This window comes from Lactuca saligna, chromosome 2, assembly GCF_052625555.1.
Source record: "Lactuca saligna cultivar CGN05327 chromosome 2, ASM5262555v1, whole genome shotgun sequence".
Classification (NCBI taxonomy): domain Eukaryota; kingdom Viridiplantae; phylum Streptophyta; class Magnoliopsida; order Asterales; family Asteraceae; genus Lactuca; species Lactuca saligna.
The window spans coordinates 162,168,860-162,189,624 of record NC_136418.1 but is presented as its reverse complement, the minus strand read 5'-3'; the positions used below and the strand labels follow the sequence as shown (position 1 = coordinate 162,189,624).

Genomic DNA, 20,765 nt, shown 5'->3' with positions numbered 1-20,765 from the left:
ACATCCTGTCATATTCTGTTATGTCATATACTGTTAAATACGCTATCATGTTCTGTTCTATTATGTCATGTACTGTTAAATACATTTAACAACAAAAGTACAAGACCATTTGACTAAGATGTATGACTTATTTACTAAATAAAAAAAAAAAGATATTTAATTGCTTGGTTTTTATATGGAACAATAAAAGGAAGCATAGAAGAAATATAAGGGATACAATACATTACGCATCTATAGTTCTATACTAGGGTTTGGTTGCATTTCGATCTTAATAATAATTACAACCTCGGTTACATGCACTTTAAATTGACTGCACAATTGGGTTAATGTTGAGTGTTACACAACAAATGGAGTTTTCTTATTCTTAATCTGTTCTATGTCATTACTAAAATAACTACAACGAGTTTCACCTTCTTCTCCTTTCGTTTATATACAGAAGCGAGATCTACCTATATGCTTAAGACTTGCGTTAGATTTCCTGCTTATTTGGACACGTGCACTTCGCATGATGATCTGAAAGCTTCTGAAATGTTAAAAAAGTAACACAAAATAAGTGAGATTATAATTACAGGATTACGAAGGAGACAGATTAATTAGTGACTTAAAGTTAAAGGGTAGTATTATTTATACCTCAACTTGTTTTTGAAGTTCTTTGATGTAATCCACTGCCAAATCCAACATGTCTGCTGTGTTTGTTTGCTGCAAAGATTAAATACAACGTACAAACTGATTAATCTTGGGATATAATTAATAAAGTGATAGAATGAAAAATGACGTTACCTTATCCATATTAGGAACAAGCTCTTGTAGCTTTCTCATTCTTTCACTTATTCGTGTTCGCCTTACCTACACATAAGTACAACAATGACTGTTTTTATTATCTTCATCATAAGGTAAAAGTGTATAGTTCCAAATGATGAGTAGGTAAGAATGTTTATTTACCCTTTCGGCTATGCTTCTTGGATGGGTGGCACAACCCCTTTTAGCTCTGCTCCTTAAAGGCACATTGTCTTGGAACTGCAGTAATTTTTCCATGACAGATAACTCAGAGGAACTCGTTGGTAAACTCAGTTGATGACTCAAAACACTGGAAGCATGGATTCTCCTTTCATCATTCTGCTGAAAAAGATGATTTACTGTCAGGATAAAGTTATTCTAAACCAATTTTCGCAAGATGACATGTCATGTCATGTCACATGTCACGATATTTTAATTTACCTGATTTTCTGTTGAACTTATTTGATCGCTTTCTCCAAGCTCTTTCATGAATTCATCGGTTAACATTGTTGGTTCATCCCAAGACCCACCATGGAAGCCATAACCACTAGCTCTTGGATGAGTTTGACCAAAACCTCCATTGTTGTGTGCACCAGCACCACTCATTCCCATGGTTTTGCCTTCGTTTTCAGGGATAAGAGAAAGTGGTCTAGAAGATGAATGTGAAACTGATGAGAAAGCCATTCGATTTTCAAACCCCTTTGATAAATCTGGTACACTGCCATCATCAGTTTGAAATTTATCCATGGATCTCATCGTGGAGTAACCTGAAAAGAATTGTGATCAGTTATAATTGCAGTGTGGGAAAACTGAAAAGATTAGGAAAATTAATTTTATAGGAATTGAAGTACCATTGTCCATATTAACGTGTTCGAAGAATCCAGCTGGTGAACTACTCTGACGAAGAAGGTTCGTTGGAGGATTCATGGCCACTAACGGTGACGAGCTAGAACCAGAAACAACCGAGTTATGATTATGATCGGCTTGCTGGTGGTTTTGGTACATCATCTGTTGCTGTTGAGACTGATAGGTAAAATTCGCTCGTTCCTGCTTCATAGGATCCATAAATGGGGGGTCGTTTCCCCGAATTTGACCTATAGTCTGATGAGAGCTTGAATTATCACCATCCCCGGAGATGAATCTCGATAAAATGCGTTCCGTTTCGGGGCTTGAAGACCGAGGGTTGAAGAATGGGTCAACGTCTTCATCTTCATACATGCCACTGGTTATCAAATTCGAGAAATACGAACTCGGTGCTGATCTGTATCGCGTCAAACCAGAGTTTATAGTTTGTTGCCCCTGCTGCTGCTGCTGCTGCAATTTCTGTTGCAGTTGTTGCCGTTGATTATGAAGATCCGAATCCATTAGAACCCTAGAGGTTGCTTCCAACTACAATCTACGATAGAAACTAAAACTATTTCTTATAAAACATGCACACACTCAAAATTAAAGTAGCTTCTCAACAAGAAAACCAAACTTGACACCAACTCTTCAAAAGAAACTTACAAGATTTCACCATGAAGTAAACTCAAAGCTTCGCTGTCGATTACAATACAAATCTGTATAAAAAAATCTACGTATATGGAGAAGATTAGCTTCAGAGGACGATGAAAGCTGAACTGAAATTGAAATTCAATTAATTAACATTTGAAGAAATTGATGAAAACTGTAAACTATGTTGGTGATGGGAGGCAGAGGAATGGAAGACGGTGGTGGAAGTGGAAGTGAAAGTTGGAGGAAGAAGAAAGAAGGCAGCCATTTGTAGATTTTCCCTTTTCCGGTTTTGTTGGTGTGAGTGCGTTGCAGGCTTGCAGCCAATAGGCCAAAAGCTGCTTTCCCATTCTTTTGTTCCATTAATTTACCTTAACGCCACTTCATGTGAAAATTATTGGGGATAATGTTCGGAGCGGCTGAAGATCTACTTTTTTTTTTTAATAAATTAATTTATCTTTAAGTCATTTAAAATAATTCATTAAAAATTTATTTATAATTAGTTTATCAAGAAATTATTTAAAATAGTTTATATTTATTTTTCTATAACTTATAGTATGTATTTTCATCGTCTAACCAACTATTTAATCTAAACACAAAAAATAAATTTAACTTATGAGTAGGCCTGACAATCGTATCGTGTTCGGGTTGGCGTGTCGCGGGTTGACGGGTTGGCGTGTCAAAATATGTCAACCCAAACACAACCCATTTAAATATATAGATCACGGGTTGGCGGGTCACGGGTTGGTAGGTTTGGAACATAAACCCATATATGACCCACCAACCCATTTATTTAAACGGGTTCACAAGTTGGCGGGTTCGTGAGTCAGATTTGGGTTCATGGTTCCGAATTTTACATATTTAAATCTTAAACATCCAAATGAAAATTAAAAACATTCATAGAAACATGTTACAAACTTAGCCTTATAGGTTACGACTTATGACATTAGACCATTCACCACGAGTCATAATGTCAAAACAGTCAAATGGTCTATGAATAAATGGTATATTTTTGTAATACTTATTAAATATTAATACTTGATACATAAATACATTTAAAAATAAAATATTTTTTTTATCAAGAATATAAACGGGTTGGCGGGTCAACCCGTTTATTTTTTAAGAAACTCATATATGACCCGTTTAATAAATGGGTTAGCGGGTTAGTGGGTTGGCGGGTTGGCGGGTTGAAAAACTCAACCAAAGCCTATTTATTTCGTGTCGTGTCGCGGATCGTGTCGTGTGTCGTGTCGAGAATTGCCAGCCCTATTTATGAGTCAAGAGGGAGTTGTGCTTGTCAAGACAAAATATAAATTGTGTCTCGCCAACCGGCTAAGTGAAGGAGATAAGAGATAGAAAAGGGGAGAGGCCATTTTGACCTACTTTTAAATAAATAAATGTCAAGATCACCACCGCTTCCTAACTTTTTTTTAAGGTGGACATGTTTTTTGAAACATATTTAGGTGGTCATAAAAATGATTTGAGGTCACTACATGTTAAAATTCATCGCCACTCTTAATATGAACGCTAAAAGAACCATAGTTATTCATTAGTTGTTCACAAGAGAAAAAAAAAAAAAAAAAAAAAAAAACTTTTGGAATTATATATCATGGGTCCACTCCCCCTTCCTCCTTTATTATTTCATGACAACCTAAATAGCTAAGTAAAGCATGATTTTCAGAAATTATACCATAAAAAATAGTTTACTGTTCAAAAATCATGAATTAGTAAATATATATTTAAATTCATTTATTTAAATAGTTTTTGATAATTTGTTTTCTTAATACAATATAAAATAAAAGTTTGTCAAAATACTACAAATAACTTATCAATTTATTTCGTTTTGATACTAGATTTTTTTCTTAAACTCTATTTTAACATTAGATAAACAAATAAACACTTTTACAAATAATAAACAATCCCAAACTATCATCACTTGATTCAAATCCCATTTGGAAACATTTTATAATTTGGAAATGAAAGTAAAAATAAATTTAATTGTTTTTTTTTTATTGGAAAGTTGCTGCTAAAATTTAATGATAAATATTTATATATTAGGTTAGTGCGAGTTGGAATATTTCCCTTAAAATTTTCTTGCAAAATTTTTCCTTTTATTTGTGTGATAAAAAAAATGGTTAGGTTGTTTTGATCCTACACCTTTCACTATAAATACCAATCAGTTTACCGATTAATCTAACTTTAATTCGTAAAAAAATAATTCAACCCTCATGAAAATTAATAAATTCGTGAGGTATTGTATTAGAAAAACTAAATACGTTTTGTGTTATAGGCCTATTTGCGAGTTTAGGTAGGTAAGTAGTCTTTTATATATGAAATTGACATACTAATTACTTTTTCGTTTTATATATATATATATATATATATATATATATATATATATATATATATATATATATATATATATATATATATATATATATATATATATAGTGAGGTTCAATACAAAACCATAATTAATAAGGAACCAAATAACCAATCGTAAGCGTCGTAAATCATAATGATCGATGGCCAAAGAAATAGATGTATAATTTCATATTTGACCCACACATACCGCATTATATCAAAAAATTCACCTCTTACCAAAAAACTCATATCTTTTTTTCATTTAAAATTTTTTTAATCCACATTATAAAAAATAAAAAAATAATAAAAAAAAATAAAAACTGAATATACCGTTGTTCTCGATTTTTCGTCCTCTTTCTATAGAGATCCATATTGATATATAAAAAACAATTTTTTTTCGAAAAAAACTCACTTCATTTTGTTAGTTTTTTCAATATTTAAGTTTATTTTTATCAAACAAAAAAACTAATTATACAAATGTGTCCAAACAATCGTATAATTTTCCCTAGACTCTTCTAGGACGTCTTCCATGCATATATTCAATCATAAATTCTGCTTCACTCGGTTGGTGATGGAAACGTTAGACGATGGGATAACTTCATGGATTATACCAAAAATCTTTCTTTCTGCTAATCGAACATGTATTTCTCCTGTACTAGACGTATTATTTATTAGACACATTCTAAAGCATGATATCACTCTTACGATATCTTCCGATATGTATCATTCAGTAATGTAAGCCTTCTCATTTCATCCATTCACTTAATTCACTACGAGTCTTCACCATGATGTTCTGCACACCAAAGCAGACGTTCGGTGTATCGAGACGATAATATATATATATATATATATATATATATATATATATATATATATAGAGGATGATTTTGTAACACCCAAAAAATTCAAACCAATTTAAACTTTTTATACATATCAAGTTCATCAAAACATTACAACTTTGTTTTGAAAATATTGGTTATCAGAGTTTTTCCCAGAAACATAAATATAATAGGAGGAGCAGTATGATCACACATTTGCCTTGTCGCGATCCTCTGATGTACCTGGAACAATAAACTTAAACTGTAAGCCCGAAAGCTTAGTGAATTACCCCCACAATACCGATACACATACAGTCCACATAGCAATATCAACATCAGCATATCATCTCAATAAAATAGAACAACATGCACTGGGCCCACAACTTTACAAGCTGGATTACCCCCTGGGCCCTCAGTACGAGTCTGGAATGCCTGTCAGGCCCTCAGCTCGTATCTGGAATGCCATTGAGCCCTCAGTACGAGTTTGGAATGCCTACCGGGCCCTCAGTTCGTATCTGGAATGCTCCCGAGTCCTCAGTATGAGTCTGGAATGCCTACCGGGCCCTCAGCTCGTATCTAGAATGCTCTCGGGTCCTCAGTATGAGTCTCGAATGCCTATCAGGCCCTCATCTCATATCTGGAATACTCTCGGGTTTGTTTGCTACCGCACGGAGCAGTACAACCTCAACCCACCCCACATAACATGTCGACATGTAACAGATAAATGCACATACAGGTAATCAATCAGTATCACAGGCAGTCCTACAGATCTACCAGACTAGCATATCAACTGGCATACATTACTAACTCAACTTATCATATCAATAACTACAAGGATATCAAATCCAATGGGTCGGCCTTGGTGCCTTAGACCCCTTAGTATAGTGAGGATAACTCACCTTGTAGATGTCAGCTCGGTAAAATAATCAAAGCTCTTCGATCACTTGTCAAAGACTCCACCACCTATTACCATAATATGACATGCTCATAAGTCCTTCACCTTATAAGGTGCTCCATAACCCACTAGTCAACCCCTGGTCATAGCCAAAGTCCCCAATCAAGGTCAACAGTCCATGTTGACCTTAACTCGTCGAGTACCCTTGGGTACTCGCCGAGTTCTCTGAAGCACATTCCAACTCGCCGAGTCATCAGGGTGACTCGTCGAGTTCCTTCAAATCTCGATCAACCCTTAAGGCCACCCGTCGAGTTCCCTCATTGAACTCGACGGACATACATGCAAACGTGTCCTGGTTAAAACTCATCCGACTTTCCGAGTTGTTCTTCAACTCGTCGAGTCTTATGGCAATCTTCATCGAACTCGCCGAGTTGTTCTTCCAACTTGTTGAGTTCACGACCATCTTCGTGTGACTCGCCGAGTCCATTCAGTCATTTTATCATGTAGACAACTTTTAAGCCACGGCAAGGCCCCAAATTGTAGATCCAACCTCCTTAGGCCTGCTTATCATGTAAAGTTGCAAACTTTACGTGCATGTAAGGCTCTAATGTCTCAAAAGTCCAAACTACGCTTGAAATGGGGTTTTACACATAGGGAGGGGCTCAAACTTGCCAAAATTAATAACTTTATGGTCCTTTAATCCTCAGAGAGTTCAGATCTGAAGTTACAACTTCAGATCTTGGCTTGTACTCTCGAAAATGACTTTATAACCCAACCAAGAACCCTAATCTATAACCAAGGAGGTCTAGAACGAAATAGAAGGAGGATAACAACTTGATACCTTCCCTAGAGATGACAAATGGAGTAGATCCGGATTTCCCCCAAGCTTCTTGCTTCAAACCACTTGCTTCCCAAGCTATTTTCACCAAAATCCCATTTCAAGGCTTCAAACACACAATGCACACACACACACGTATTAGGGTTTGATAAGACACTTCAAAGAGGCTAAATGAGGTTTGTGTTCCCTTAAATAAGGTACACAACCCCGGGATTTAGGGTTTCAGCTGCCAGCTCCTACTCGCCGAGTCCCAATATGGACTCGTCAAGTAGGTCACTTAACCCGCGATCCTTCCCACTGCTACTCGATGAGTAGATCAACCGACTCATCGAGTAGGGGTTAACCTAATAACTCATATTTAGACAATGCCTGAAAATCGGGGCGTTACAGATTTAGACACGTATTCCTCCGTATTACTCCGAAAAGTTACATGTCAGTTCTAACACCGTAATTAAACGTTTAGAAATCTGAACACATAAAATTTCCAGATCCGGTCGGCAATAGACCATAGATCCGATCAAACAATAACATAAAGCATCACAAATCATTTAGCACATAAAAGCATTTTAGGCATCTTTCCTAATTAAGCTAGTGCTTGTGTCTATTCAGGTGTACTACCTAAAATATATTGGACACACTCCTCACAATCATCACTTAGCATTCTAAGTTTAAGTCTAGAAATAAATCATTATTTCTAGTTCGCTTAAACTAATGCTCTGATGCCAACTGTGACATCCCCATTTTCACGGCCAGAAAAGACCGATTTTGTTTATGCTTTATAAAAGTCAGAGTACCTCTTTTAATAAAAATGCTGCGAAATTTGTTCCCAATAAAACATGATAAATACGTTATCAAGGCATTTCCGAAGAAAAATATTTTTATTCATTTTAAAGCATTTGGGATGTCATCGTCAATACGGAAACATAAGAATAAACAGAACTTACATTTATTATCTAGTGATTTGATCTCCTTAATCTCCTAGTGTAATGTGACTTCATGTCAACACCTGTGATATAAATAAATTGAGTGAGTTAGGTTGGGAAACCTGGTGAGTACATAGGGTTTTCAACCAACAATAATATAAGTATTATGTTTAAACATCAAACAATCATCCCAATTACCTATCCTAATTATCTTCCTTACTCTTAAGGGTCTACCCTAAGAGTCATCTATCCTGCATTCGTTCATTAACAAGTCCCTTGCTTCCAGGGTTTATAAGACATGCACTAATTCCATAGCTACCAATGCACTAAATCCATAGCTGCTAAAGTTCATTCATTAGGTACTAAATCCATAGCTACCAGTGTAGGTACTAAGTCCATAACTACCAATGTTTATTTAATAGGCACTAAGTCCATAGCTACCAAGTACTAAGTCCATAACTACCAACACCTAACAGGTACTAAGTCCATAGCCACCCGTGTTTACATAATAGGTACTGAGTCCATAGCTACAAGTGTTTGTCCAATAGGCACTAAGTCCATAGATGTCGATGTTATTTATTAGGCACTAAGTCTATAGCTGCCAATGTTTACTCACATCATTTTTTTTATCTCTCATTATTCATCTACCCATGTCATACCCAACATATTTGTAGATATAAAATACATATACAATTTAATTCATTTGAAGCATGTATAAAGTCATTCATCCAGCATAGACAACAAGTATTCAAATAGTATGCACACATAGCACGTAATTTATATAAAATACTTCATATTTATGTGTAAGATGAAAGTAACTATGCACTCACCCGGTAAGGTGGTGAGTCGATACTCGGACAGCACTTCGTAACTCTTGAAACAATTATCCCTTGATGAAACCTAGTATCATAACCACTAGAGTTTAGTCTAACATATGATGAGACTAATTGATAGTCTAGATATTATTACTATTATATAAGCATTAAACAATACTTATATAACCCATAATAATAGCCCAAATACTCCTTATAAGGTCCTAATAACATTACTATATTGAAACATAAGCTATACTAAAGATAGGGTAGACATAGCTCACTTACAGTGGGTTTTCTCAAAAACCGGGCTCTATCGGAGCAGAGTTTCTGAGCCAAGGGCTCTTCTTTTCGGAGCTGTCAGGCGCTCCGGGGCTTCCGCCTCATGCTAGGGAGTTAACCTAGGCTTTTGGGGGGGGGGGGGGCAAGGAGGCTTAGAGAGAGAGAGAGAGAGAGAGAGAGAGAGAGAGAGAGAGAGGTTCCAGAGAGAGAAAGAAGGGTTTGAAGGTGTGAGGAAATGACATGACCCGACACTTCTATTTATAGGGTTAAATCCTGATGGACTCGCCAAGTTAGGTCACTGACTCACCGATTTAGTTCCACTTGTCAGCTTTCTGGTGGCAAAACGTGTGTGACCTACATTGTACCACGTTACCCCTTTTGCATCAGCACCTTGCCGACTTCTAAACCCCGTAACTTTCGCATACGAGCTCCGTTTTCGAAGTTCTTTATATCCACGTGTAGGAAAAACAAGATCTACAACTTTCATTTAGACTCCGTCAGCTAATTCTCGACCGATATTAAATTTAACAGTAGGAGAAGATTATATACTGCTAAATGCCCGCGTAAAATTGATAGCTTCTACATACGAACTCCGTTTTAGTCTGTCTTTTTTATCGTTGAGTTCCTATTAATGAGATATTCAACTCTTATTTAGGTTGCATAGTCCAAAAACCGCTCGAACTAAAATTCGAGTTTCGGGCCGTGCACTATCATGTCAAATCTTAGAAAATTCATAACTTCCTCATACGATGTCAGATTTGGGCTTTCTTTTTTTTGTATGTTCTCGGTTTAACGTATACTACAAATTTTGTTTATATCACTAGGGCTAAAAATTCCTTTATCAAAAATTCACTATTTACGTCTCCCGGTGCCGTGCCAGTTTTGCCGTAAAACTTCGACGGACCATAACTTATTCGTTATAACTCGGATTTCAGCGTTCTTTATATGTACTGAACCCTTGAGACAGATCCTACAAATTGGTTAAGATTATTTATTCTAAATAGTTTTTTGTTGAAAAGTTTTTTTCGACCCCTATTATCTCTAAATTGACTAGCCCGAATCTACGGGGGTTATAGAAGGACATGTCGGTAGTCTTAGTAATGTTGCATTACATGGATAGTAGGATGAATAAAATGGATCAAACAATCCATGTTATACGAGTGGGGTGTAAAACTATAACGGACCGCATTTAACTAGAGAATGCGATCTTGATGAGAATGGAAACCGAAATGTTCAAGCTTGCCACTCGAGCGGTGATCGTTATGATGAGACTGGAGAAAGCCCAAGAAAAAGTGGTTACCTTATGATGAGTACAATAAAGCCAAAGAAGATAAGTATGAGCAAAAAGGATGAGGCCTGTACCAAAAAGAGGAACCAACTATTGAAAAAAAACCCGATTTCGAGACAATGCTTGCTTGTTTTGCTGCCGTATCGAAAAAGAAACACGAAGACGCTAAAGCAGAATTTAGAAATCAAAAAGTTGCAATAAAGAATATTGAGCAACAAATTGGGCAATTATCCAAGCAATTCAATGAAAGATTATCGGGTATACTTCCAGGAAACACCGAACAAAACTCGAAAGGAGCTCACATCCAAGCCATTACAACTAGAAGTGGGAAAATTCCATTAATAGAAATAACCCAGATGATGAGCAGGAAGCTCGAGAAGCAAGTCAACAAAAGAATTTTGAATAGTTTCCATGACGTGGTACTAACACCACGACGTGACAGGTACCCGACAAGAAAAGTGTTGATCTCATTCAACCATACCGCCCACCGTTGCCCTTTCCTAGTAGAGCAAGACAAGAGAATAATGTTGAATACTACCAGAAGTTCTTAGATCACATCAAGTCCCTTGAAATCAATATTTCGTTCCTTTAATCCCTGACTCAAATGCCAAAGTATGCAAAGTTTCTAAAAGATCTCCTATCAAATCGAAAGAAGATGGAGGGAATATCGAAGGTGGTACTAAATGAAACATGATCGACTACAATGTTGAATATGCTACCAAAGAATATAGGTGATCCGAGAATCTTAGCACTACCTTTCCAATTCATAAATCTAGCTACTAGCCACGCTCTAACCGACTCGGAAGCATATGTTAATTTGATGCTTTATTCATTCTTCAAGAAACTTTATCTCCCGTAATCAAGACCGGTCTACATGGTCATCCACTTAGCAAACAAAAGGATGACCTTTCCAAGAGGGATTTGTGAAAATCTATTAGTTAAAGTTGACAAGTTTGTTTTTCCTGCATATTTCATTGTTTTAGACATGGAGCCCATTGAACCATTTCTAGTACAATCTTTTGATGGCATCCAAGGGCGGTTTATATGCATGGCTTGGAAGAGACTATTTCATATTTAGGAGCCGATATACAAGGAGATTGTTGTGGAGATTTTGGCAACAGTTACCTTCTGAAGAAAAATAGTATTCATGAGCCAAAGAGCATCACATTTTTTTTGGGGGGGGGGGGGGGGGGGGTGAAAGGCGAAAACTTAGCCTGGCTGATTTTGTAAGGCGGATGGAGATTTATCTTCTGTCTGAAGCGCATACCGAATCTTATGTTGATTTCATTGCTCGTTGTGTCCAGTTAACTGAGGGGTTCAAGGACAACCAATAGTGGCCGAATATAGTGAATGAGGTATACCAATACTAGATCGTGCAAGAAAGTGAAATTCGGTCTCCTATACATCGTCTTCTTCACCGTTTGATCACCAACGCTATCAACCAAATACAGGAGGGGGACAAGGTCTTGGGGTTGGACATTTTCTTTTTATGAAGCCTCCTCACTCCTGATGTACTTATTGACATTTTGTATCTTGTGGCTGAATTTTTGGCGGTTCGGGCATGAAATGGTCGTCGTGGGTCTCCTCTTTATGGTGGAATGTTAATTACCCGGTTGGCACGATCATTTGGGATCCTCCAAAGACGTGAAGTTGCGATGTTGACAATAGAGCTTGGCCAATATTTTTCTCCACTCCTATCAAAGCATGCTAATATTGTCATGGACAATGGGTTTGGTAATTATTCCATTACCAATGATTACCCAAGAAACCAACCCGGGAGGTGGGTGAAGCAACAAACTTGTGATGCAGATGATGATGAGCCACCCGTGATTCCAACTGAAGATGAGCTTCCAATGAATCTATACAACGTTGCTCTTCGGAGGTATCACGATAATTTGGGCGGGGGTGTCAATTACATCGACTTACACTTATATATCTTGATGCAAGACATGAGCTTGCAACGTCCCAGTGAATTTCCGGTTCATATCCTTATATCCTTTCATGGGACGAGCTATGGGCGGAGCAACAAGGTGGTGCTAGCAGTAGTGGAAGTGGAGGACATAATGTGGAGGAGTGATTTATCCTTTTTGATTGAAGTGGATTAAAGACAATTTATGTTTATTTTGGTTTATTTGCTTGAATATTGGTAACTTGGGATTTGGATGTTTTTTATGTAACATCCATAAAAATCATCGCAATTTTGAACTTTTTAAAACATTTAAAAATTATTAAGTTATTACAATTTTTTTTTCAAAATAGTATCCTATCAGAGTTGCCAAAAATTATAAACATAAAATCGAGGAAGTGTACGATCATGCCTTCGCCTTCGCGCGATCATCCGAAGTACCTGAAACAATAATCGATAAATGTAAGCTCGAAGGCTTAGTGAGTTACCCCCAAAATACCAACGCTATACATATATAACCATACCATATAACATATAAGCAAACAATATGCATATGAGCCTTCAGCCTGATTGGATCGCCTCGCAGGCCTTCAACCTATTTGGACCGCTCTCCGAGCCTTTGGCACGTGTGGACCGCCTCGCAGGGTCTATAACATATCAGGACCGCTCGTTGGGCCTTCGGCCTAACTGAACCCCTTTGCAGGACCTTCAGTTTATCCGGACCGCCTTGGGTATGTTGGCCTTCAACACAAACCAGGACCGCCTCAACCCAACCCCCAATCAACAAACATGTGCACATACATATCATACATATCATCGGGAGCATATATAATTGTCAAATTGATCTAACCGATCACTAATCACAGTAACATCCTATTACCAAGATATAGACCTAACCGGTCACTAACATAGCATATCACCATCCTAACTACTGAGATGTAAATCAATAAGCATATCATGAAATAAACCTGCATCCAAATCCGATAAGGGTCGATATTGGTGCCTTATACCCTGTTGATGTAGTGAGGATAACTCACCTCGCAAGTAGTGCTGAAAGTACTGAAAACCTCTGATCGCTGTCTCACCGGGAATCCCAAACTATCACATAATAAACATCAAGTCAATACACGAGATATCAGTCTTGACTAAGCATCCATACAATCCATCATGTCCTTTCTCTTTATTGGGCCAAGGCCCAATGCCAAAACCATTATCTTGAAAGTCCACAAGCAAGGCCCATTATTGGCCCAATTTACCCCATTGGGCCCAACTCCCTATTTGGGCCTTATTCTAAGATCCATATTCAAAACTGGCCTATAACACCCTTATTCAGAAAACCCATCAAGGCCCAAGTCCAACTAGTCTAAAGATGGCCCAATCCCGAAGCCCATTTTGACAAAAGCCCAACAAAGGATATACGTGGGGTGTACTCTGGTACATTGTGTACTCTTCCTGATGTTGACCACTATCAAGGTGGTTGACTTAGTACGCTGGGCGTACTGGATTTACGCGGGGTTTTGCTTAAACCCTAATAATTGCTTGATGGCTTAAGCACTTAAGCCTAAACTTCAGATCTAGTGACCAAATCTGCCTAGGACTCATAAATTCATGAACTTTAACACTTTGGACGTCCATAAAGCTCTTAATAGCTGGTCTTAATCCATTAAGACCTTCATACTCCGTGCATGGGACATCTTAAGCCATTGGGACCTCATTTTTACCACTCAAAACCTCTTCAAGAGTCTAGAAGGACAATTTATTTCGTCCAAATCACATTATGCACCAACTTGGGACTTTTGGGACAAGAATTGGTTCCATAAAGCTAGTATAGCAAGATCTATTTCATATAAGCATAAAGTTTGAAGCTTTTTACCTTCTGGAGCTCCTATAGCACAAGGAAACTTCAAATCTACAAGCTTGTTCCTTCTCTAACTATTTGATGTAATGAATTCACCTTCAAGAGCTCAAAAGACACACCAACTCACACTCACACATAAAACTAGGGTTTAGGACATTTCTGGAATATGGAAATTGGGAATGATGAGAGAAAATGAGCCATAAGGATGTTTATATAGCCCCCAACCCTAGATATTAGGGTTTTCCTTCTGACGTAAGTACGCCCAGCGTACACAAGTGTACGCCCTGCATACTAAAGTGCACCTTAATACGCTTAGCATACTCTTATGTACGCTCAGCATACTCCTTCCTGGTCCAAGGTTGCAACCTTGGACCTTAGACTTATCTTGGCTCTACACTTCCAACCTCAAGGACTACAAGTGACAAAAGGGAGGATTCAGAAATACCTGTGAAAATCTCGGGATGTTACATTTTATTTTATTTGTTTCCTTGTTTTTATCATGTTTCTTGTCTCTAGATTTCCTGAAAGTTTGAGTTTGAGAGAGAAGCATTTTTTTGTGAGAATTTGATGAGTTTAGGATAAATGTTAGAAAAGCGGCGAGAGGGGCGAGACTTGAGCATTTCAAGCATTATTTTGATTAACCAAGTGTTGAGTCATGTTTCCAGAAGTGCACATATTTATTGTTGACCAAATTGTTGAAGAAATTTGCTGAAGAATGCACTAATATTTGCATTTTTACTCCCACCACGATGTGGTAATCCTTACCACGACGTGGTGTTGCTTACAGAAAACATTTTTTTGCCACCTCTTAACATGACATGGTCCCTACTACCATGAGGTGGTGGTTTCTCGAATCCGATTTTTACGTCTTTTTCCTATACATTATGAAGTATAAATGCCCAAGTGTTAAGTCAAGTTCCATAATGGTCAACCACTTCATTTTTCACACTTATGAGCGAGCGATCCTACACACAAGCAACACGATTCACATTGAAACTTCTATCCCAGGGAAGTCTGTTCATATTCTCCCTTTTTACTTTTATGTCTTGCATAGCATGTAATGAGGGCATTGCATCAAATAAGTGTGGGGTTGGGGGTTTATTTCATTAGGAAAAAGCATTTGATTTTTCAAGATTTGCATTGCTAGTTTTACAAATATGCATTCATATAAACTTGAAATAATAGTTTAATTTAGGAAACTCTAGCTAATTAAATTTTTTGCTAGTATTGTGTCGGATGATCCTTTAAGAGCCCAAATGTTTACCCGAGCCAACATATGTTATAGTGTATTTGTGGCTTCCCATTATTAATGAAAAACCATGAGATATGAAAGATAATATGGTAGTTTATATGATGTAATAAGTTTTGCAGTGTGTACCTGAAATCCATCCATGAGAGTTTATGTAGTCATTTCACTTAGACTAATGCCTCTTACTAATAAATATTGAAGTTAAGCTCATTACTTAAGCATGTAGGACTTGCGTGAAAAAAGTGAGGTATATAAAAAAAGAGAGAAATTACCAAAAAGTTGAAAGAATTTTGGAGCCGTCAAAGTATGAAATCAAAAAATCAAAATTCTGAAGAAATCCAAAAAGTTGAAGATACCAAAAAGCAAACAAGAAAATGGTAAATTCAAAGAAATTGAAAGGCAAATATCAAGCAAATATCAAGGAAGAGATGAATTCCAAAGAGGTCCATTATAGTATCAAAGTTGTAATTCTTTCTAGAATTTATGTATGAATGGTAGTTTAACCAAAAATACCTTGAAGTTAAGAAATATTTATGGGTTTGGATTCGGAGGATTGTAAAAATGAATTTCGTATAAGCTAAAGACTGAAGGTTCATAAGGATTGTGAGTATTTAAGAATGTGAAGTTTTTAGGAACCACAGACAAAAATACATGCATTACGGTCTTGGGATAATGGCTAGGTCTGAAATGAATTGTTTTATGCAATATTGGTAAGATAAAAATCAATTTGCTTAGGGGCAAGCAAAAAATAAATGTGGGGTATTTTAATATGTACATATCTATACATATAATTTTACATCATATCTTAAGTATTCTACTTACTTTTATGCTATTTATAGAACAAAAGGTACTTAATCGGTTTTATATTGTGTTGTAAGGGTAAAAGACAAGCTTGAAGTGAAAAGGAAGTTGGAAGCTGGAAGCTAGGAATTTGGATCAAGACAAAAAAATGAAGAAAAAAAAAACTCACCACGTCGTGGTGACATACCCACGACGTGAAGTTTTGGATTATCCCGATGGATCTAGAAAACTTGTTGAATACGTGATAAACACGAAGAGCACGTCGTGGTGGACTTACCACGTCGTGGTGATCGGTTTTCTGGAAACTATAAATAGAAGTCATTCTCTTCCAAAATGAGAACTTTGGTTGGAAGCTACTGTCAATTTTTGAAGGCCAAGTATCCATTTTGAAGCTTCAAAGTTACAGAAGTCGATCATAGCTAGGGAATCTAGAGCATTAAGGAAATACAACCTTCTATTATGATTTTCTGTTTAATCATGTTTTCATATATATATATATATATATATATATATATATATATATATATATATATATATATATATATATATATATAGGGATGAGTTATTATGTGAACCAAAAGATTTGTGAGAACTTGTGAACTCATAATCAACTCATCATTTTTCAACACCAAAACACCAATCTTTTCGAAATTTGCATGTATGCACGATCAACAGTCATATGAACTGCTAATGAGCACAATCAGCAGTCATATGGACTGCATATTTACACAATCAGCAACTATATGGATTGCTGATGAGCAATCAATAGTCTATATGATTGTTGATGGTGCTCATCAACAGTCATATGGATTGTTGATTATGCTCATCAACAATCCTTACAACTACTGATTGTGCTCATTAGTCATACAAAAAAAAAACTTGTCAAATCTTTTTTTTTTAGCCTAGATATGATTTAGAAGCACCATTTGGATAATGTTGGTGTTTTGGTATTTGGAAAATGATGAATTAATTATGAGTTCGTAAGTTCTCACAAATCTTTTGGTTTTCAAAAGAATCTCTCTCTCTCTCTCTCTCTCTCTCTCTCTCTCTCTCTCTTTATATATATATATATATATATATATATATATATATATATATATATATATATATATATATATATATATATATATTAGGAGTGAGATCCGTTGAGAATTCATTATTTTCCGAGAATCTAAAAACTAAATATGGAGCGGTAGATCAAAATTAATTCATTAATGGCATGATCGTCATTTTAGTGATTATATTTAATATTTATTTTTTTGTTATTAGAAATATTAATAAAAAGTTCTAAAAATTAACATAATAAATCAAATTTCAGATTTATTATTTTTTTTTTTCAGAAAATATGATTTTAAAAAAATTAAAATAAAAACTGTAATTTTTTCAAATATACTGCAATTAAAAAAAAACTTTTTTTTCAAAAAAAATTGAATTAAAAAAAAACTGCAATTTTTTAAAAAATTGCATTTTATTTAAAAAAAACTCCAATTATTTTCGAAAATACTGCATTTTTTTTGTATTTTTTAAAAAGTAAATTAAAAAAACAATAGAATATTAAAAAAAAACCTCTAATTTTTTTAACAAAAAAAAAATCAATATTCTAGGTGCATATATGCATATTTTTTTAAATGCATATATGCATATTTCTTATACTATATAATATTCGTCAGTAAATCATTAAAAATCTTATTTTTATTAATCAATCTATAAACATAAGAATATAAATATTTTATTCGATACAAAATTAAAAATAAAAAATGCAAAATGTTACAATGATTCACAGTGTTATCATTTCTTCCTGATCAAACTTTCTATATTTTATTCAATTTATCACTTTTCAACTCTTCAGTATTTTTCACAAATTCTTCAAAATCTACAAGAATATTACAAAAAAATTGATTAATGCGGGAACACTCACAAATAAACACATGTATATATCATGTAAGATTCATATTTTATTATATCATGTAAAATTCACATGTGATATTCACATGTGATATTCACATGTGATTCTATCTTTTAAGATTCAAATGTGAAATTCACAAGAAAATTATAAAAAATAATTAACTAAGAGCACTCACACAAAATGCATGTGTGCATATAGACGTAATTCATATGTGATTTACATGTGAATAGGATGTATTTCATATATTGTTCACTTGTGATCTACATGTGAATCACATGTAATTGATATGTGATTCATTTGAGATTTAAATGTAAATTACATGGATTAATATGTGATTTACATGTAAATCACATATAATTCATATGTGATTCACTTTTGAATCACATGTAATTCATATGTAATTCACTTATGATTTACATGTGAATCACAAGTGAATCATATGTGAATTACATGTTATTTACATGTGAATCACATGTTATTTACATGTGAATCACATGTAATTCATATGTGATTCACTTGTGATTACATGTTATTTACATGTGAATCACATGCAATTCATATGCGATTCACTTGTGATTTACATGTGAATCACATGTAATTCATATGTGATTCACTTGTGATTTACATGTGAATCACAAGTGAATAATATTTGAATTACACGTGAATCACATGTTATTTACATGTAATTTTTATGTGATTAACTTGTGATCTACATGTGAATCATATGTAATTTATATGTGATTCACTTGCGATTTACAAGTGATCACTACACAATTATAGTCGAATACTACCTAACAAGTAATTGAAGAGTTCTCCATCTCTCTTAGAAGACAAAAGTTTTGTAATTAGGTGAACTTACTTTGGATATCCGTGAATCTACAGTTGGATCTTCCCCCATATGCATTGGTTACTTCGTTATTGTTTTGCCTGCAAAAAGTATCTTCCAGTGATTTTTCAAGAGTTTGTATATGATACTTATCAGAAAGACTTGAATTATACAATCTATTAAGCAATTATTATTAAATCTTGAGATCATTACAAAAACATAACCAATATATAGATACAAACTTATAAATAATAATACCAACTCTGTGATTCTAGGAAGAATGGACTATGAATTAATAAAAGTTTATATCAACCATTGAATATAGAAATCGAAAACTTTACATAATCGTAAATTCCTTAAAAGAAAAATGAAAACAAATTTTGTTGATGATTTGATCATCTATTCATCACCAAACTACTTTAAGAAACAAACACGATCAACAAATATATAATGCAATTCAAACAATTGATTAATAAACAACAATCAGAAATCAAAGTTTGATTAATGATTACCTGTGAATATGTGATAGTAATCTATCGGAATTTCAAAATTAACTTTCACGTCCTAATATTCCATTGACCACCGACGTAGTGATCCCAACAACCTCCGCACCGGCAACCACTCCCGCCTGCATCAAACCACCTCCGAAACGGACCTCCATCTCAATCTCCATCTTCACCGCCTCGATCTGTCTCTCTGCTGCTTCGACTCCTTTCTCTGCTGACTCAATTCCTTCTTTCATAATATCCACCGCTTCTTCCTCTGCCTTCTTCAGCTTCTTCCTTAATCCAAATAGCCCTATTTCCTCCGCCATCGACGATATCTCCATTGCCGTAATTTTTGTTGTTGCCGTCATGAGAAACAAAATATGTCTCCGGCTCTGGCCATCAGATCGATCGATGGAGGCGCGACTTTAGGGTATTGTGCCTTTGTAGGATGAGATATGGGTTATCGTGCGCGAGCTCCAGTAAGAAAATGGGTTTAATAGCAGATTGAAGCTTCTGGACATGGCTTCAGTTTCAATGAAGATGTTTTTCTGTCTGACATGACGATGAATACTCCATCGATCCACCACCGAACGACTTCATGGCTTCAACAATCTACAGATGAAGGCGTCAATCTCTTGGTTGGTGGATTCGACATCGATGGTCTGAAGATTAAGGACATTGGATTTGTTCGTCGTTGAGGGAGGCGATCATTACAGACATAAGAGAATTGAGGATCATACGCTAGAGAAGAAAGAGTGGTAGAGAAACAGAGAAAGTAATTTGGGGATTTTCTACAAATTGGTAATTTGAATTTTATTAATATTTTGGAATAATATTTTTTTTATACCAAACTTACCCATAAGATGTATTGAGAAAAACCTAAATTACCATTAAATTAAGTTATAATTATAAATATGCCACTTTTAATCTAAGTCATTAAATTTTTTTAATCTAACGGTCATCCTTTAATTTACGAGATCTCATGAAACTATAAGTTTTCAAAAAATCATTCCTCTCTCTCTTTCTCTCTCTCTCTCTCTCTCTCTCTCTATATATATATATATATATATATATATATATATATATATATGTGTGTGTGTGTGTGTGTGTGTTTGTGTGTGCGCGCGCTAGTTTATAACCCGTGAATCCACGGCTACAAAATTAATTAAACTTTAATAGTTAGAACACAAAATTATTAACCAATTATAATCGTTAATTTAAATAAATATGTAGAATTATATCA

General features: G+C 35.3%; 1 protein-coding gene and 1 long non-coding RNA gene across 4 annotated transcripts; both read right to left on the bottom strand.

The window, feature by feature from the left end:
- Positions 1 to 232: 232 nt before the first annotated feature.
- LOC145032462 (transcription factor bHLH130-like) lies at positions 233 to 2,417 on the bottom strand. 3 transcript variants are annotated; one of them, XM_078981273.1, is made up of 7 exons: positions 2,284 to 2,417; positions 1,629 to 2,185; positions 1,219 to 1,544; positions 943 to 1,119; positions 781 to 846; positions 631 to 699; positions 233 to 523 (listed from the first exon to the last, which is right to left on the bottom strand). In XM_078981273.1, exons 2-7 carry the CDS (start codon positions 2,140 to 2,142, stop codon positions 470 to 472), a joined length of 1,206 nt encoding a protein of 401 aa, XP_078837399.1. In that variant the 5' UTR covers positions 2,143 to 2,185; positions 2,284 to 2,417; the 3' UTR covers positions 233 to 469. The 3 variants fall into 3 exon arrangements, with proteins under 3 accessions (XP_078837399.1, XP_078837400.1, XP_078837401.1); XM_078981274.1 differs by having other exon boundaries at positions 1,629 to 2,173; XM_078981275.1 differs by having other exon boundaries at positions 943 to 1,116; positions 1,629 to 2,417.
- Positions 2,418 to 17,972: 15,555 nt separating this feature from the next.
- LOC145032461 (uncharacterized) lies at positions 17,973 to 20,317 on the bottom strand. Its single transcript, XR_013677139.1, has 3 exons — positions 19,547 to 20,317; positions 19,068 to 19,135; positions 17,973 to 18,175 (listed from the first exon to the last, which is right to left on the bottom strand). It is a non-coding gene; the product is annotated as an uncharacterized LOC145032461 (long non-coding RNA).
- Positions 20,318 to 20,765: the final 448 nt, after the last annotated feature.

Excerpts from the sequence above, each read along its gene's own strand:
- LOC145032462 (XM_078981273.1), bottom strand. The coding sequence starts at position 2,142 with ATGGATTCGGATCTTCATAATCAACGGCAACAACTGCAACAGAAATTG. Across the intron at positions 1,120-1,218 it reads TAAGTTCAACAGAAAATCAG|CAGAATGATGAAAGGAGAAT; the intron begins GTAAATTAAAAT and ends CATCTTTTTCAG. Across the intron at positions 700-780 it reads TTGTTCCTAATATGGATAAG|CAAACAAACACAGCAGACAT; the intron begins GTAACGTCATTT and ends TAATCTTTGCAG.